The sequence below is a fragment of the Corvus cornix genome, chromosome 2 (assembly GCF_000738735.6).
Source record: "Corvus cornix cornix isolate S_Up_H32 chromosome 2, ASM73873v5, whole genome shotgun sequence".
Lineage (NCBI taxonomy): Eukaryota > Metazoa > Chordata > Aves > Passeriformes > Corvidae > Corvus > Corvus cornix.
Window position 1 is genome coordinate 106,587,462 of NC_046333.1, and position 17,279 is coordinate 106,604,740.

At 43.7% G+C, this 17,279-nt stretch overlaps 1 protein-coding gene across 1 annotated transcript in view; it reads left to right on the forward strand.

Annotated features, from left to right (window-relative positions):
- The window catches only part of CABLES1 (Cdk5 and Abl enzyme substrate 1), a 70,782-nt gene that overhangs the window by 31,138 nt on the left and 22,365 nt on the right, over positions 1-17,279 (forward strand). Inside the window, 3 exon segments of the mRNA XM_039548724.1 lie at positions 2,928-2,999; positions 5,240-5,332; positions 12,051-12,128. Of these exon segments, the coding sequence (XP_039404658.1) occupies positions 2,928-2,999; positions 5,240-5,332; positions 12,051-12,128 (243 nt within the window).

The window sequence follows — 17,279 nt, forward strand, 5'->3', positions numbered from 1 at the left end:
TTTAGGTCATCTTAATTAGGCCTTGAAATAAAGATTTAAGATCAAGTGGAATAATTGCACATCCTTCATTGCGTCTGAGCTTCCTCAGTGAGAAGAGGGTGCGATTCCTGGGCAGTATGAACTGATATCAACAGAGTTGCTCCAAATCTGCCTCCCCAGTGCTCCTTTGACAGTGCTGGGAGTTGAAGTGATTAAAACTAATGATTCTGGGGAGAGGTGAAAGATGTGGCAGTTTTCAGCTGGGTTGGGGGGTGGGCTGGATATCCTTGCTCTCACTGCTGCTTGTGCCAGAACCTTTTATGTGTGCTTTCTTCCTTCCTAGATGGATGGGTTTATCCAGAGTCACACTTGTATTATGCCCTAGTTGAGAGGGAGCTCAGGGATCAGTGTTCCTCTCCCAAGTTTGGGTGAACAAAGAGCTTCCCCCACTCCTTTGTGCTGGCTCACTTGCCATGTAAGGTACCCAAAATGCTGCAAAATCAGTACTGGTGAAAATCAGTGTGAGGTCTTTCATGCCAAGAGGAGGTGGCAGCAATTCCCATCCCGCCTATGTTGCATTTGAGGTTAGCAAGCAAAAATCAGGAGGCGGCATCCCCAGTGCCGGGTTTAAGAAGTTGGGACCAGCGAGGGAAGCCAGAGGACTTCAGCAGGCAACAACTGGATGAGCAGCTGGTGAAATACAGTTGGGTGCGTTCCTGCCACCGCATGCCTCTGCCTTCATGACGGATGCACATGTAGGATCTTCAAACCCTGTCTGACAAACTGTCAGCAATGAGGCTGAGGATGGTGCATAGCTTTGGGCAAGGAGACTCTTGGAAAAAGGTTTCAGTGGCAACTGGAATATGCACCTGGTGCTGTACAAGCACCTGGCATCTACAGGAAATACAGTGTGACTAATTTGATAAATTTAGTATGAAGAAGGTGGCAAGGTAGTACCGCTGTTTATCTCTCTTTGACTAACAACATGCCAAGTATGCTTTTGGTGTTGTAACACTACAAGATGGGAGCATGCCATTATTTGTGTTATTAAGCTAATGATGTATGAAGAGGTATTAAAAAGCCAGCAGCTGTTGTCTGCCATGTCATCTGCCAGTGGTGCTGGTAGTTGGAACCTACAGCTTTTGCTTATGGGTCAGTGAAACTGCAAGTGGAGGAGGAGCTCCTCCTGATCTGAATTTCTCCCAGTAAGAGCATTCCTGTGTCCTTTCTGACTGTGGATGGAGCTGAGGGAGCACCCATGGGTGCAGGAGACAGATATTTGGTCTCTTCTTCTTTGTCTATGCCAGCACATCCTGAAATGCAGACTTTTTTTCATAGCATTTTGAAGGTGTATCCTGTCTTGCACCAGATCTTCTAAAAATCCTAGTTTAGACAAAGCCTGAGGGGATTTAGGTTTGCATATTTTATCTAAGAGGATTATGCTTCACACTTAGTTGATCTATAAATTGTTTGAGGGGTTTTCTGTGATTTTCTAAGTGAGAAAAAGCTGCATGCACATTCAAATTGTCCTGAAATGTATTGTCTATGGGTCAGTGATAGAAATCTGATGTTTGAATTAATGGCAAATGGAATCAATGAACCTCAGGGTTATTCTGAACTGAAAAACATTTCAGTAATCAGATTTGCAGCATGGCTGCCGGAACAGTTGTAGCAGCACAACTGGAGGGGCAAGGGAATTGCAGGAAGGATTAGAAACTGCTAACACTGGCATCAGAGTAGACAATTTACTGTGAAAATACAGCCCAGGAATAAATTAATGAGCACCTTTCCAAGCATATAGGAGTGCTCATAACATTCTGGAAATTCTGCTTGAAGATCAAGGGAGTAAGGCAGCTCAGTGGGAATTGGGCAAGAAATAGTGATAGTCTTTGAAGACTTTTATCACTGAAGTTCATACTCCGAAGTCACTGGTGAGGTGCTCCGTGCCTCAGCCATGGCCCCTGGGATTGATGGGTGCTGGCATTGCTCCTGCCAGCTGGGTGCTGGGGCACAGTGCCACGGCTCTGCTGGCTGTTGCAGCTGTTTTGATGCCCATCGACGACGGAGTAGTTTCAATGATTGCCAGCTTGATTCTTCTTTATGTCCCTGCGGGTGGGCTGTATCTTACACATTCATTTATGGTATTTGTGGTGCTTTTTGGAGGGCTGGGTGCAGTCCTTGTTTTGTGCTGCTGTCAGGGTGTTTGGAGGTTGTGCAGCAGCAATGGCTGCTAAAACAAAGCCTGTATGGGGGCTTCTTCCCTGCCTGCTGCAGCAGCCAATGTAATGCTAAGAATTCCATAATTATTTCTCTGAAGGTGGAGGAAGGATGTGACTCAGACATAGGAAAATGGCTTAAAACAGAGCCTAGCTCACCTGTGCTGCTCACAGGGATGGTCAGAGCTTCTGTTTAAACTGCTATTTTATTACCAGTGTTGCTGGCACCATCATCTTTCATCTCACTTCAGACACTCCGCACAGGAGCGATGAGATGGACGTCATGGAGAAACAATTGGCACTTACTTGGTAGAAAGTGTGAGGGGCAAAGAGAAGTGTCCCCTGTGGCAGTGTGAAGGACAGGCAGTCTCTGTGGATCTATGTCTGCATTATTTTGTCAAAGCACTATACTTGTAGCATTGCCAGCTGTACTGCAGCACGCGTGGGACTGTGTTAGATGGGTGTTAAACCCTTGAAGGAAGGGAAACATGAACTGAGGAGGAGCTGTTGCGAAGCTGCAACTTCTGCTTTACTGTAGCAGCCTGCATGGAGTAAGTTTGCTTCTGGGTGGAATCAAATACACTAAGATAAGCAGAATGGAACAAAATTTATTAATATCCAAAGGTATGGCTTGGCTAGTGAAGGACAGTGTGTGATCTTTACTGAATAACAGCTCTGAGGACTTTCTCGTGCCCTCCAATCAGCAGTGATTGTGTTCTGTTTTCTCTGCAGACGTCGGCTGATCTCCCAGCGATCTTCTCTGGAAACTCTGGAGGACATCGAGGAAAATGCCCCACTGCGGAGGTCATTTTATTTACTGTCTCTCTGGCTTCTTGTCTGTAAAGCACATGCATGGGCAGGCTTGCTCTCCCTCCTCATGTTGAAAAGTAGCTGGGTCTTCACATTGAGATATTCTTCATAGTGAGTAAAAGTGTTGAAACTTCACACGTCCTGCAAGGTGGTGGCTGATGTGAATTGCATGTTCCCTGACTTTAGGTCATTAAACAAAAAGGCCATATTTAAATGAAATGTCAGGAATTAAAATGTCAAATTTGATTAATAGAAAAGTGTAGTTGTCACCTATATGAATGACGATCCCCAAGTCAATAGTACCCTAACATCTGTGGTACATTTAAAAGTATGTACAGATGGTTTAATATAGTAAGTTTTTGAAGGCTAGTATTTTTAATGGATTTTTACTGTTTATTCTCTCAGCACATTCAAACTTATTTTGGTTACCAGCATTACTGTCTGTGTGTTGGCTAGTAGGTTTGTGACTGCTGCCCCACTAATAAATCTGCCCCCATCCTTGTTATATTGGCAGCTTCAGTGAAGTTTGATTTCTGCATCTAAGAGACCACAGCTTCCTTCTCTGGGGACCACAGTAATTAGTCACTAGGCAATCCTCTGGGGTGATGGAAAATGGAGCAACTGCTTAACAGTTCAGAAACTGGCTGGTCAGTAATCTGACCAGTGCATGGAATGCTTCCAGGTCAGCTGTTTGGCAAGACAGCAGTCTAAGTCTGACTGCCTCTTTATCTTGGGACCTGTAATTCAGCTGGTTTATATTGGTGTTTAGCCTATAGCATGCAGATTGGCTGTGTCTCCCTACCTCAAAGCAAAGAACAGCAGAGGCTGTACCAATTGGCTTATTACCAAGTCTTGATTATTTTTACAAAGCTTACCATGCTTTGCTTACCAGCATGTTATGAATTGTTCCCATAAGTGATTCAAACATGTATAATTGGTAAAAGATATAAACAAAGTATGGTTTGCCAGGCAGTATTTTTACTTGCTAATTTGCAGAATTGGTGGTAGAATGTCTCTCTTGGTGGTATTTTCCTGTGAAGAAGCTAACAAGGCTAATTGCAATCAGAGGGTGAGGGAATCTCAAGGTCTTTACCAGCAGGAGGAAGGCAGAAGTGGCAGAGTGATGGGGTGCCCCTCTCGGGGTGTGCCCGTGCAGCCCGATGGTGTTTGGGTACAGCAGTGGGGACTGGCACAGTGGTCTGTGTTTTCAGTCCAACGTAACGATCTCTTGTGCTTGAGAAGCTGTAGAATTCTGCCTGTGCAGGGGAGAGGATGGGAAAATTGGTTAGGGAAGCTTAACACAGAGGGACTGTGCTGGTCCCGTGCACCAGCAGAGGATGCTGGTCCCGGAGGAGCCACGGAGGATGCAGCAGCCGCGGTTGCAGCCCTGGACTCATCTCCAGTGCCTGCGAGCTCTGCCTCGCCTCGCAATGAAGCAGCTCTGGATGAGACAGAGAACGCTTTCACATGCACTGTGGTTTCAGCTGATTAGAAAGAGCAAGGGTGGAAGGGTGGAAGGCAGGGGGAGGGGGGAGGATATTGCTCTCATCTCTCCTCCCTTTGGCAATTTCTTTCTGTAACTGCAATTTATAAAGCCCATTCAGATGTAAAATAGATTTAAGGCTTAATGTTTTGAAGAATTGTATTTTTTTTCCTGGAGTAGTTTATTTTATTTTTAGTTGGTTTGTATACTGTCAGGAATGTGAAAAGCAATCTTTAGAGTTAAAATCAAATAGGAATTATCCTTCCAAATAGGAGATTTTAAATCTTTCTAAAATTAAAACAAGAAAGAACTTCCTTCAATGGCTCCTTTATCAATAGCTGAGGAGCATACAAAAGCGTGGGTGTTGGTGCGAGTGGGAAAAATTGCATACTTACTCGGTTTTGGTTTGGTTTAATTTTTTTTCTTCTGAAAGCTTGGGCTAAACTCTCATGGCAGATTACAGGAAGTTTTACTTTGCTGAGATTTTTTATGATTTTTTTTCTTTTTTTGCATGAAGGGAGGGGGATGATGCCTTTTCTTATTATTATTTTAATTTTTTTTTTTGTTTGAACTGTCCCGTTTCCAGACTTATTGTCTTTATTGTTCTTGCTGATTCCTAACACAGGGTGACTTGAATCATTTGTCTCGTCTTTCCTTCCTGCTTTTGTGTAGACTTCTTGGCGGTACAGCAGGGAACTGAGAATTTTTTTTTCTTCTCCCTCCCCTCCCTTGCAACTGATTTATTTTTCAGATGTCGGACACTCTCAGGATCACCCAGACCAAAGAACTTTAAGAAGGTTCATTTTATCAAGAACATGCGGCAACACGATACCAGAAACGGCAGGTACTGTGTGCATGCAGAGGCTGCTTCTGCAGAGGCAGCCCATGGGGTGTGAGGGAAGGGGCAGGATTGGCATTCCCCTGCAAGAGCACAGCCACTGCCACTCACCACATATCTCCTAATGGCCTTTCAAATAATCTTTGAGGGTGCAGGCTGCAGTGCATGCTCCGTCCCCCAGGGAAGTACCGGTCAATGAAAATGCTAGCCCGCACATTTTAAGACCTGTGTCTCCTTAATACAAATAACCTGCATAAAAGAAAAATCTGTAATGCTGTTGGAGTAAACTAGGCATAATCTGGTTGCATTTCTTCAAGGGTGTTTCCAGGTTCTAAGTGTGAGAGGGGCACGTAGCTGAACCTGCCTGGACCAAGTTTAGCCATGGTTCAAGGATACTTCCAACATCTTTTAGTGGATACAGCTTGCTGGTAAATGCACAGCCGAGGATGGTCATGGCAAAATGAGGCATGGGATCCTGGTTTCCATGGCAGATGTAGGAAGAGAGCCTTCCAGGGGATGTGTGAGGGGTGCACCTGTGGCTGCAGCACACCCTGAACTGGGATGTGGACTACCCAGGTTACAGCCATAGGCACTGGGGGGACATGTACAGCAGCTTGGCTTACTGCAAAGGCATGGTGTTCCCATGAGCTGAAGGTGTTTCCATCAGCAAAATGGGTTCTCTCTTGTGGTATCGAGCTCAGAAGTTAAACTAGCTCCTCCCTGTTTATAAAGAAGATACCTATCCTCTCTGATTTTTCCAAAGACAATTTCTCTGTATGCCTCATGATATTTTTTTTATTCTTCTTCCAAACCTGAATAGGTTTGAACTAGGCCACCTGAATAGGTTGCTTGTAGACTAAACTATCTCAGTGAGAGCTGATCCTTGCACGTGCCTGTTCTCATGAAGCTGCCATGGCTGAGAACCATGTATGCTCTGATGGACCAATTTGTGCCCGCAGCCTTTGATTTCCATCAAACATGGAACCACATCAATAGAAATTCTAACATTGCATTGAACCACAGGTTTTATGAATTGAGTTCTGGTAGGTGTTATTTGACTCAAGAAAAATTTTCTTCACTGTTATTCTCATACATACAATTAAATGGAGTGAAAGGTAGTAATCAACATAAATGTTGCAGAAGGTGTCCCTGAGAGATTTTAGAAACCGCTTTTAGACCCAGCTTTTGTATCAAACAGACACATACAGAACTATTGACTTGCCTATTGTCTGACTAGCCGCTGGTTATTGTCTTTATCACAAATACATGTGGAATCAAACACTGAAAAGCAGCCCTTTAATTTTAGTCCATTTTGTGCATAAGTAGATCTATTCTCTGGGAATTTCTTACAGCAAATTATACTTACAAGGTATTACACAAATTGCACAGAGAACAAGTAATTTCTGAGATGTGCATATAAAATAAACTTGACAGAAAGTCAAGTTCTGCAAAAGAATGAATAAATATTTGATTTGTAAACTCTTTTCTCCATGTTTTGCGAAAAAGTATTTGTAGCATATGTGCAACATTTTATCTTAATTCATAGATCAGGCATTAGGCCTGACAATATAACTGAGTATTTTTCTTGCTAAGACAGCAGTGAGAAAGCTTCTGTTATTCAACTGGCTTCTTATCTTTATCAGCAGACAGAGTTTTCCAGAATATTACCACAATAATAATAAAGATATTTTTATCCAGAATATAAATACAATAAGAGACACAGTTTTGGAAATAGTTTTCATCCTATGGCCATAGAGCCACAATGATACTAGCTAAAAATAAAATGCAGAGTTAACGCTTTGTGTCACCCCTTTGTCTAGCAGTAAGTAATCTGAGTGCAGACTGTTTTTCCCAGGGGTCTGGATGCAGTCACTGAAGTTAATAGGCACTCTGGATGAAAAAGACCTCTAGAAATACGGATGGATCTGCTTTATGTATTCATCCTAGAATCAGCAGTGTTTCTGAGTACCTTAAAACCTTTGAAGCTGGTGTTCTCCCCAGTTCCCTGTGACACAGAGGAGCCACAGGTGTTGTAATGGATAGAAAACCCTCCTGGGCTCCTTTCCATGCCTGAGACCTTGTCCCAGGTGGCTCATGCATGGTTGTGCAGGATGCAGGCACTGAGCTGGGCTGGAGTCAGACTCTCTGAGCTTCCTCCAAAACCCCTGACCCTTCTGTCACAGGATGTCAGTCTTTTACTTAAGATCAGGAACCCAATTTTGAAAACATCTACACTGAATATATTGTTGGGTGGTGAATTTGATGACTGGACTTTAAAATAGCCAGCACTTTCAGAAGTCGTTTCACTGGCTTGTGACTGTCCCAGAAAAGAAAACTGCAGTGTGAGTGATGGCTCAGGGCTCCTCTCTCAGGTAACTGCCCTTGTTTGCATCTCTCAACCTGTAAAGTGGTGTGTTCCTTGTCCTGTGGCACTGAGAGCTCTTCCCTCTAAGCCTCAGGGATGACACGTGTTGAGCAACAATGCTCTGGGTCCAGCCTTTGGCAGTCCTGCAGCAAGGCAGGACCCGCTGAGGTTAAAATAAGAGTTCATCTATTTAGCACAGAGAAAAAGCTCCTACAGAAAAATACACAGACTGGAGCTTATCAGCGAGTCCTTGAAAAGCTTCCTGTTGATACTTCTGTTCACTGGTTAAACCGGTTTCTTTGGATTTGTAGGTCGTGGCTTATTAAAGGAGTTAGAAAATTAGGGTTCCTAGACTGTGTTAGCAAAAGAGTCTTGTAAAACAGCACAAAATAAATTTGAAGACAAAGACAAGTCAACCCTGACATACAAACTAGCACAGGTAGCCACCAGCATGTGGTTTTACCCCTTTACTCAGCAGGTTTATTGGTGATAGCCTCCATAAACACTGAAGCAGAAGATCAGCAAAAATGAGCCACTGAAATGGCAGCCTGAGCCATCTGAACTAACAACTCCTGCTGGGAATGGGACAGGAACAACTAGAGTTATTGTATAGAGCAGGTATAAAAAGCAGTAAAACAACGTTCCTCTCCCATCCCCATGCCACTGCTTTCTCAGTTTTTTGTTAGCAAACACATCTAAGGGAACACCAAACACCGGCATGAAAGGTCTCTTTTGCTGCTCTCTTAATGGCACACACATGCAGACTAAGAGGTTGATGATTGGCAGCACCCTCACAGTCCATAATTGCTCTCAGCCACCTTCTAACAGCCCTTGAACTTGTGAGACTCCAAAATGAGGGCTGCTACCCCGACAGCATCCATTGTTTGTGTGCAGGGCAGCGGAGCCCTGGCACTCAAACATCACCAATCAGGAATGAGGAAAGAGGCTACAGTCTTCCACCTGTGCATGGTGTATATGATGTATATCACACTGCCTGATGGCAGCCTTTTGGTGCAACACAGTCCACCCTAGACAGATGCTGAGGAAAGCAGACATTATTCTTCAAGTCTTTACAAATTACTGATTCTGTCGAGAACTTTGTGCTCATTAAGTTTTTTTTGCAGTATACACTTCATAAAGAAATTGGAAGATTAGCTTTTATAGCCTTTGCACATTGTCAAAACTCTCTTGCAACATAATGGTTGCTCTGAACCATAGTGATTAGTACAACTTTTCGGTGAAATGGGAGAATTAAAGAGTGAAAACCTTTTTATGAGGTGGTTTTAAACATGTCTAGGTGGCACAGTTGGAATCAAGGCATGTAAACACTCTCACGATAGCTCCTTCAGAGGTGTGCAAGATTCTAGATGCCCTTTGTTGAAGAGTTGAAATCCAGGAAAATACTTTTCTCCCATAAGCAATAATTTGATTTTTTTTGAACAGCAATGGACTTCCACTACAACTTCTTCTCCAAAGCAAGCTTTGTGGCAAGCTTCTGGGTTTTCTGCCCCAGCAAACCATTGTAGGCCTTCAGAAATTTTTTGCTTCCATGCAAGTCATCAGGCCTATACATAAAATGCCATTTTATCCCTCCATGATGAGGATCTGACCACTGATTTCCCTGCTTCCTTTCCAGTCCAGCTCCTAAAGCTGTTTTGCATCACCCTCCCTCAGCAGCTTTGCAGATGAGGTTTATGTGGCATCCTGGCAGTGGAGGCTGTGAGCTCCTCTCATGCTCTGCCTGGGAGATCTTTGTGTAAAGAGGGTCCGCCGGTTTATGGAAAGAGAGGCAATACTTGGGTCCCAAGGGAAAGAAATCTGAAAAAAAATAGAGGCTGGGCTGGTGCTTTTTATTTCCTTTCTTGTCTGATTCCTTCTGATACACACAGTTCTGTGGTAACTTCCTACTGTTGTCTTTGCTTGTGGACATGGAAGCACCAGTTTGTTTTTCTTTTAAGTATTAAGAGTTGAGTGGTATTTTTAGGGAGGTGTAGGGCGTTGGTGGAAGAGCTGTATTTCCAGAAGCAACCAGAGGGAGGGGGATAATATGCTTAGTGGGTACTGTGGTTTTCCGAATTCAAAGATGCTTTCTGATGTCAGCCTCGAAACCTGTGCCAAGTTTCATACATCAGCAAACAAGGCTCCCAGTGAACAAGCAAGCTGTTGTGAGTAGCAACCATTCAGCAGTAAGCAGTAGCAAGCACAAAATTAATCATATGCTGGGGTTTTTTTGCTTGTGGATTGCTGTTCTCAAATGGGAAAAATTATTCCTGCCTGCTCTATATCTTACTGCCACACCATGAGACTATCTTGTAGGATCTGAGACATTTCCCTTGGGTCAGGAGTATTACAGCATTCAGACAACAATGAAATGTACTTCATCTGCTGCAGGAGAACTATCTAAAGCTGTATGCACATTTATTATTAGAAACCCTTCTTCATTAAAGGGTAAATCCCTCTTTGCTTTTAAACGGGCTTTTAAGGAAGAAAATAGGATTGCTGTAGCAGAGTAATCCAGGAGAAGGAAAATCGATCATTCTGCATTTTTCCAAGGATTACGTGCAGCTCTCTTGGGGAGCTAAACCTTTTCCAAGAACGATGACTAAGCTGGTCCCTTAAGGAGACAGTGTTCTAATAGCAGCGTAACTGGTGGGAGATTCATAGGTGCGTGTGATGGTTTTTGGACAGCAAAGAGCAAAAGTGCTTGCTAGGGTTTGTTGTCCAGCTTTGGCCAGTGTAGGACAGTGGATAAAAAATTCAGGTTAAATCCTCGCATACAGGTCTGTGGGACACAATGTCAGAAGAGTCAGCGTTGGAGAGCGGAGCAAGGAAGTGCAATAGCCCTGCCAACCAATGTAGCAGTAGGTCCTAGCATTTTCACCACAAGTGGAGATTTTTAGAAAGGTAAGGTATCAGTGAATTCTAACACTAATCAGATCAGGAAACAGCACAAATTGCTGCCACTGTGTCTTACAGGAATTTGACATGGTGCAGCCTGTTGGCCTTTAGAGGGAAGAAGGGTCAGTTGTACAACTGTACAATTCTTGGTGTCCTGAAGGTAACAAGGAAGAAGGGTATATTTGTAAGCAGTTACTTATTGGCATTTTATATCTTACTGCTTGGTCAAACTTCTCTTGGCTTCTTGCAAGTCTTCATCTCCCAAAACTTTAGTAGTGTAGCTGCTGGCATTCCGCTCTGTTTTATGGAATGTGGGTCTTGACCTCAGGGTGGTTTTGATGCTCCTTAATGAAATGTCAGAGCTCAATGGCTGAAGGCAACAGTGTGGCTGTGTACCAGGTGGGCTACTCCAAGCTATTGGATTTAAAGAAAATCTACTCTATCCAAGCTGAAACCAGGACAGTATCACACAGTGACTTTGCAGATGTTGCAGAGATTTGGAGACTGGTTAGAAATGCAAGGCATTTGCTCTAAGAGTGTCCTGGATTCTGAGATAAGCTCTCCTGCAGGTAGATAATGTATGCTTTCATATAGCCAAATCTTGAGCTAACTGTCTATGAGAAATAAGGGCAAGCCATTCTTAGAGGAGGAGGGATTCAGCCCTGACAGTGACCAAGACACATGTAGTGCTGGAGGACAAATGGCAGGGAACTGTGGGATCAGTTATGCCTGAGTGTCAATGCAACATCATAACCAAGAGGTCTAGTGTGATTATAGAGCACAGAGGGTGGCAGGGTGTCACGGCTAGACACTGATCTTAAAGGTAAGACTGGAAGATGTGCAACTGCTGAGGTCAGGGATAATGTCTGGAGACAAGAAAGGTGATGTGGAAAAACTGGAGAAGACTCAAGGAGGAAGCTTGAAAACAGTGAAAGGATCTGAAAACTTAGGATAATCGCAAACCTGATTGATGGATGAAGCCTATTTCAGGAACAAAAAGCTGACTATCAAGGGAGTCCTTTGGTTTAGCAGAGAGAGGTCACAACCAGCAGCCAGAGTGTGTATCACCTGGATTGCTGCTGGATTTGTCTGTTGAATTTCAGCCATTATAGTGAGTTGACAGAATGATCCTGTGCCTCTCTGGGGAAACTCCTTTCCCTAAGAAAGCACCTATCCTGGATTCCAAGTCACATATTCAAGATAGTCTTCCTAGAAAGCCCTTAGAGGGAATGGGACCCCACTACTCGTTCACTGCTGATTTGCTGCGGCACAGGCTTTAGCACTTCTGTAAAGGCTCCGTAGCACAACGTCTGTGAGATGTGGAAGAGGATGGAGAAATTGTCCATTATGGAAGTTTTATGATTGCAAATTCCTCAATGGTAACATCTGTTTGCTTTGATTATTGTGGTGGGATTTTTCATTGTTAGTCTTTGATGTCTTTTATTTTCTTTTATATTTTAGAATAGTCCTTATCAGCAGCAGAAGATCCTTCTGTAGCATATTTTCAGTGCTGCCATATCGAGACTGTACCCAAGTCGGGTATGTATATTTATACGTGTACTGCATAGTCTTTCTGGGCCTGCATGTAGACCTGATAACAGACACCAGCATGATGGAGGCTAATGCTTTTTACATGTCTGCTCTGAGAAGAGATAAATGCTCTTAGGTGTACTTGTCTTGTGGACCATTACCAGGTTAAAACTACAGCTCTCAGTCCCCACTTTATATATGTGTGTTGTGGTGTCTTTGATTATTACGCTGGAGAAAACTATCCCCATGAAATCAATGTTCTTGAAAAATGCACTGTTTTTATTGTTTCTTCTGACTTCACTCATCTTTGACAAAACAAAGACCCTAGACAGCACAACTTTAATTGTATAAGCCATCTTAGCTTTCTCATTCTCCAATGCAAACATGGTGCTACTGTATCTAGATTTTTAGAGCTATAAAGAAATATTTGGATTTAAACAGAATACTTTTTAATTTAATACTTTTAGTCACTGGTCAGATTGTTCAGTCAGTGAAGACATTATTTTGGCCATAGTATTTTACAGGTTCATAGCTGTCCCTGCAGCTCTGCTTTGCATCCCCTGACATGCTGAGACACTGTAGCTCTGATAGGAAAGTTCCTTCGGAATGAAGTAGTTCTCCAAAGACTGAGGAAGCTTTTAGCTCTTTCAGTGAAACCACAGAAGTGGAAGAAACTGGCTTTGGCTGGAAGACATGGCCTCACAGGCTCTGATGGTCAGCTGGGTGCGTTTAGAGGTGCAGTGCAAGGTTGGGGTGGGCAGTGCTGGTGGGCAGCTGCTCTGTGACCCTGGGACAGGGGGGAAAAGCGTGGCCACCACGGCCACTTGCCAGAGACCTGAGAAGTCCTTGTGGCTGACTTAGTGACTGCAGAGCACAAAATTCGTGGGAAATAGCCAATTGATACACTGAGGTGGGTTTGAAAGAGCCACAAATCATCTAGAGTCAAATCTATCAACTGTATAAAAGATGAATTTGGCTCATACTTTTCAGCCATCTATTTAGTTCTGGAGAATGATTTGTCGCAATCTCTTTCTGCACCAGTAATTTAAAACAAAGGGAGATTATTTTTATTGCCCAAAGGAAAGGAGGAAGCACCTTTGTTGGAGGGTTGACTTGGTCTGCTCTCTTACAGTAAATTTTAATTAAACTGTGATGACACATCAGGGAAATCCTTGTCAGACTGGCAGATTTGTTCTTTGTTCTTGAGTATACTGTCATTCTTTTATGGTCATCATCCTGTGGAAATTGCCTCTTTATTGAAAATTGAATAATTTTGAAATTCTGATGACTGGTTATACCTTCTAAATTACACCAGTAATGAGCCCAGCTGCAAAACTAAATATTATTTCAGCATGTCATGTCTTGTATTGTGCTTGCACAGCAAGAAGGGCATGGGATGAGAAGGTAGCAATAGCCAATACACAACAATCCAACCCTGTTCCCTCTGCTAAAAGGCCAAGATTTTTTAAAAATGCCCTCTGTCTTTCTTCCAGAGCATCAGAGGAAGAGAGAAACAATTCAGTGGCACCTCCTTCCAGGAACAGCTGGTGCAAAGAACAGATGAGGCAGTATAGCATAAACTGTGGCCACTCTGTTCAGGCTGCACAATGCTTGCTTACTTGCACATTTTGGATGTTGAAATAGGAGTGGGGAGAGACACTGGATACTCTTATGAAGTACTGTAGTGACAGCATCCTTTAGCTTTGTTTTCTCTGGATCTCTGGATTGCTAATGTCTGTCCCCAGGCAAGACATCCCAACTGGTTTGTGTTCTGCAAACATTGCTGAATAGTTAATGAAAAGAAGCAGGTCATTGCAGGGAGCCATGGGCACATCTGAAATTTGACTGGAGAAAGCCCCGGCAGGAGTGGGAGAGTAGGATGGATGAGCAGGCAGGAGGAACTGTTCTATGTGAGAGGAGCACACAGTGGGGCTGCTGCTGCTTCTTCACCTCTGCTCCAACTCACAGGCACTGTGGCCAGTGAGGAAATCTCCAGGCACAGCTGTTTTGTGGAAGCTGCCAGCCCATGTTGTACTGTAGGCAGTACAGAAGAGCTGTACTCTACCAATGCTCGTAGATACAGTCTGCAGGAGCAGATCCATTATAAAAACATGGTAAAAGGCACTTTCTGAAGTCACAACTCTATGTACCTGTCCTGTGTGGATGGGGCAGCACACTCCTCACCAATGAGGTGCAAGCAGTGTACTGTAGAACTGTGGCCCTCGCCTGCCTGCCCTCCATACGGAGGTCAAACTACAACAGCAAGAACCCTCTCCAAAAACCTCCAAACCATGTTTTTAAGTGGTTGTACCAATACAAATGGAGGTCTGGGCATTGCAGGGAGGAGAGCCATACAAGTACATGAGGAAAATAAGTTTGAGGTGCCCCTGGAATAAGTTTCCTAATTGCTTACTTTTCTTCCTCTGTCTAGACCAGCAGAGCAAGTGTGAGAGCAGACGTAGCCGGGTGAAAACAATGTAAGGAAAGCTACATTGCAAGTCAGGAGCTGAAGGAGGTGCTGAGTATCTTGCCTGTTGGCATTCCTTGGCCCGCAGTTTCTCTTGATGTTACAACCCAAAGTCATCAGACCCTAGGCAGGGTTTAGTGGTGGCTAAGGGGAGTGATGCAGGTTGTCTTGCACCTGTGAAAAGACTTGTAACAGTGTTATTGCCTCTGTTCTTAATTTAACAGACACAGAGAAAGATTGTCTGAGTGTTTGGCTTTGATGATGTCTTTATGTATTGGTCAAACCATAACACTTTATGACATACAAAGTCATAGTGTGATGCACAGGTTCAGGCAAGTGCTAGTACTGCAGGTTTGGTTTGTGCAGTTGTCTCTTTTTTCAATGTATTGGAAACCTTAATGGATAAAGGGTTCCTCTTTCTTCTTTAAATATAATATTCTGAAAGAGGTAAGATCGACTTTGTGAACAGTGTTGAAACTTCCTCAGTATCCACTTCATATCTTCCTTGCCACAGATAAGCATTAATCCCCATCTAATTCTATAGATGGGCAGAAAATTGGAGGTGTTGACCTCCCATTTTTATCTGAGGTGCACCCTGTGCATCCCCTGATGCTGCTGTGGCACACACCTCTGTCAGAGGTTGGTTGTCACTGTGGAAGCTCACAGCAAGCAAAGTTGAGCCTTGATACTGTTCCACTTCCAGGGCAGGGGAACACGCCTCAGGTCTACAGCACGTAGCTGTCCTACGACACACACCCTCAGCACAGGCATATAAACCCACATGCTGACCTGCTCTGGGCCCTCAGAGGGGATTTGTGTCATGGCAAACCAAAGAGTGAAGCCATGGATTAAATAAGACTTGAAGGAATTACTCACTTGGAGATGGGCTCCAGATGGTTTGAGATGAATTGGATTTCAGGCCTTTGAGACAGGAGACAGGGATGAGACACAGCAGATACTATCCTTTTAGCCATTAGGCAGGTCATGCTCTGGACACTTGAGTCCCCAAAGAGGAACCATTACAGCCACAGTCTTCAGGAATGTTCCTGCAGATTTCTGCCCACCCCATTCCCCAGCATGGTGTGTGCAAGGGCACTCTGTGGACCCACCGTGTAGCCCCAGCCAGGATGGAGAAGAACCAGGTTCAACTCTGCTTACCCTGGAAAAAGCAGATATCCTGGGCAGGGGAGGAGGGAATCTGTTCTCCATTGCTTGCCAGCTCTTGAAGGTTTTCTAGGCACCACTTCTCCATCAGCTTCCAAGGAAACAACTCTGGCAGTGCCCACAGACATCAAAGTTGCTCCATGTGGCCAGCAGGACACGGTGGCCTGCAAAAATGCTCTGCATATGCTTGCAGCCAAGTGAGAACAATCCAGTCCTCATTAGTATAGCCTAAGCCATTTCAAAAAAGGACAATGGTGGTGTATGTCTGTCACTGTTAGAGGTATAATAAAGGAGGAAGAAGGTACCGTGTTGTTTTTCTCCCCAAGAATAAAAGCTATTGTGGTTAGTTGGGTTTATAGTTCTGTTGTGTGGGTTGTTTTTTATCTTTGGCACACACCGTTATGCTCCATGATTTCAAAACGTGTTTTGGAAAAGGGACTTTTTAGGCTTGTTTGTATCAATGGCAAAAGCATTCACAGATTGAAACCGTACCTATTCTGATGATATGTTTTGTGATGTTGTAAGAACTCTTTTAAGAGCTTTCAAGTTCCTGTGAAGTCCTGTCCAGAAGATTAATCTGGAGAATCTGGGGGAGGAGGAGAGCTGGCGGTGTGACACAAATGCAGCACTGCAGCCTGGTTAGTCTTACATGGAACATTCAGACCTGGGCTTGCAAGTGACTGCCTGACAGCAGGGCTGGAGGTGATGAGCTACAGGACAGAAAACTCAGAGCATCAGATAGTGCACATCCTTTTAAAAATGGCCAGTTCACCTCATCTTTTATTCTTCATGGCACTGAATTCATTAAGTGGTTAGAAAGTTACCTGCAGCAGGCATAGCTGCTGAATATTCCTGTCTTGACAAAAATACAGGTATTCATCTGACGAAACTTGCCTCCAGCTAAAGGAAATAATGCAGTATGAGTAATCAAATGGATTGAAGCCCAAGAAACAGACCGTTCTTCTGAAGTAAAGCAGCAAGTCATTAGATAAAAAGAATGTGTGTCCTTCTCAGAAATGCTACTAAACCAGCTTCATCCAGTTTCTAAAGATAAATCACTGCTGAATTTAACTTGGAATTTAACTAAATGCTGACCGGAACCAATGATGCCAGGAGCAAGAGGTTTCCAATACCATCACCCCAGATAATACCTAACCAAAATGATCTGTTAGTCCATAGCCCTGGCATTCCGAACAGCCTTCTTTACCTGAACTCTGCAGTCTTTGTTCATATTTAGTGTTTAAACTGAGTAAGAAAGTCATATGCAAAATGAGGCGAGAAGAAGGACTCATGTGAGGTTGTCATGCTGCAGTCAGTTATTTGGCAGGTTAGTGAGTGTAGAAAATGGGGCAATATTTACAGGAGAAATTAGAGCATCTAAATTGCCATATGGATAGTAGCAATAAGCAGACAGCAAAGCAGGATACTCTGTTACATCCTTGCTGTTCTTCCCCAACAGATTTTGTATGCGAAGCAGTTTTGATTAAGTCATCAATCTTGAGTGCTTTTCCTGAGCATTTATCATTCTG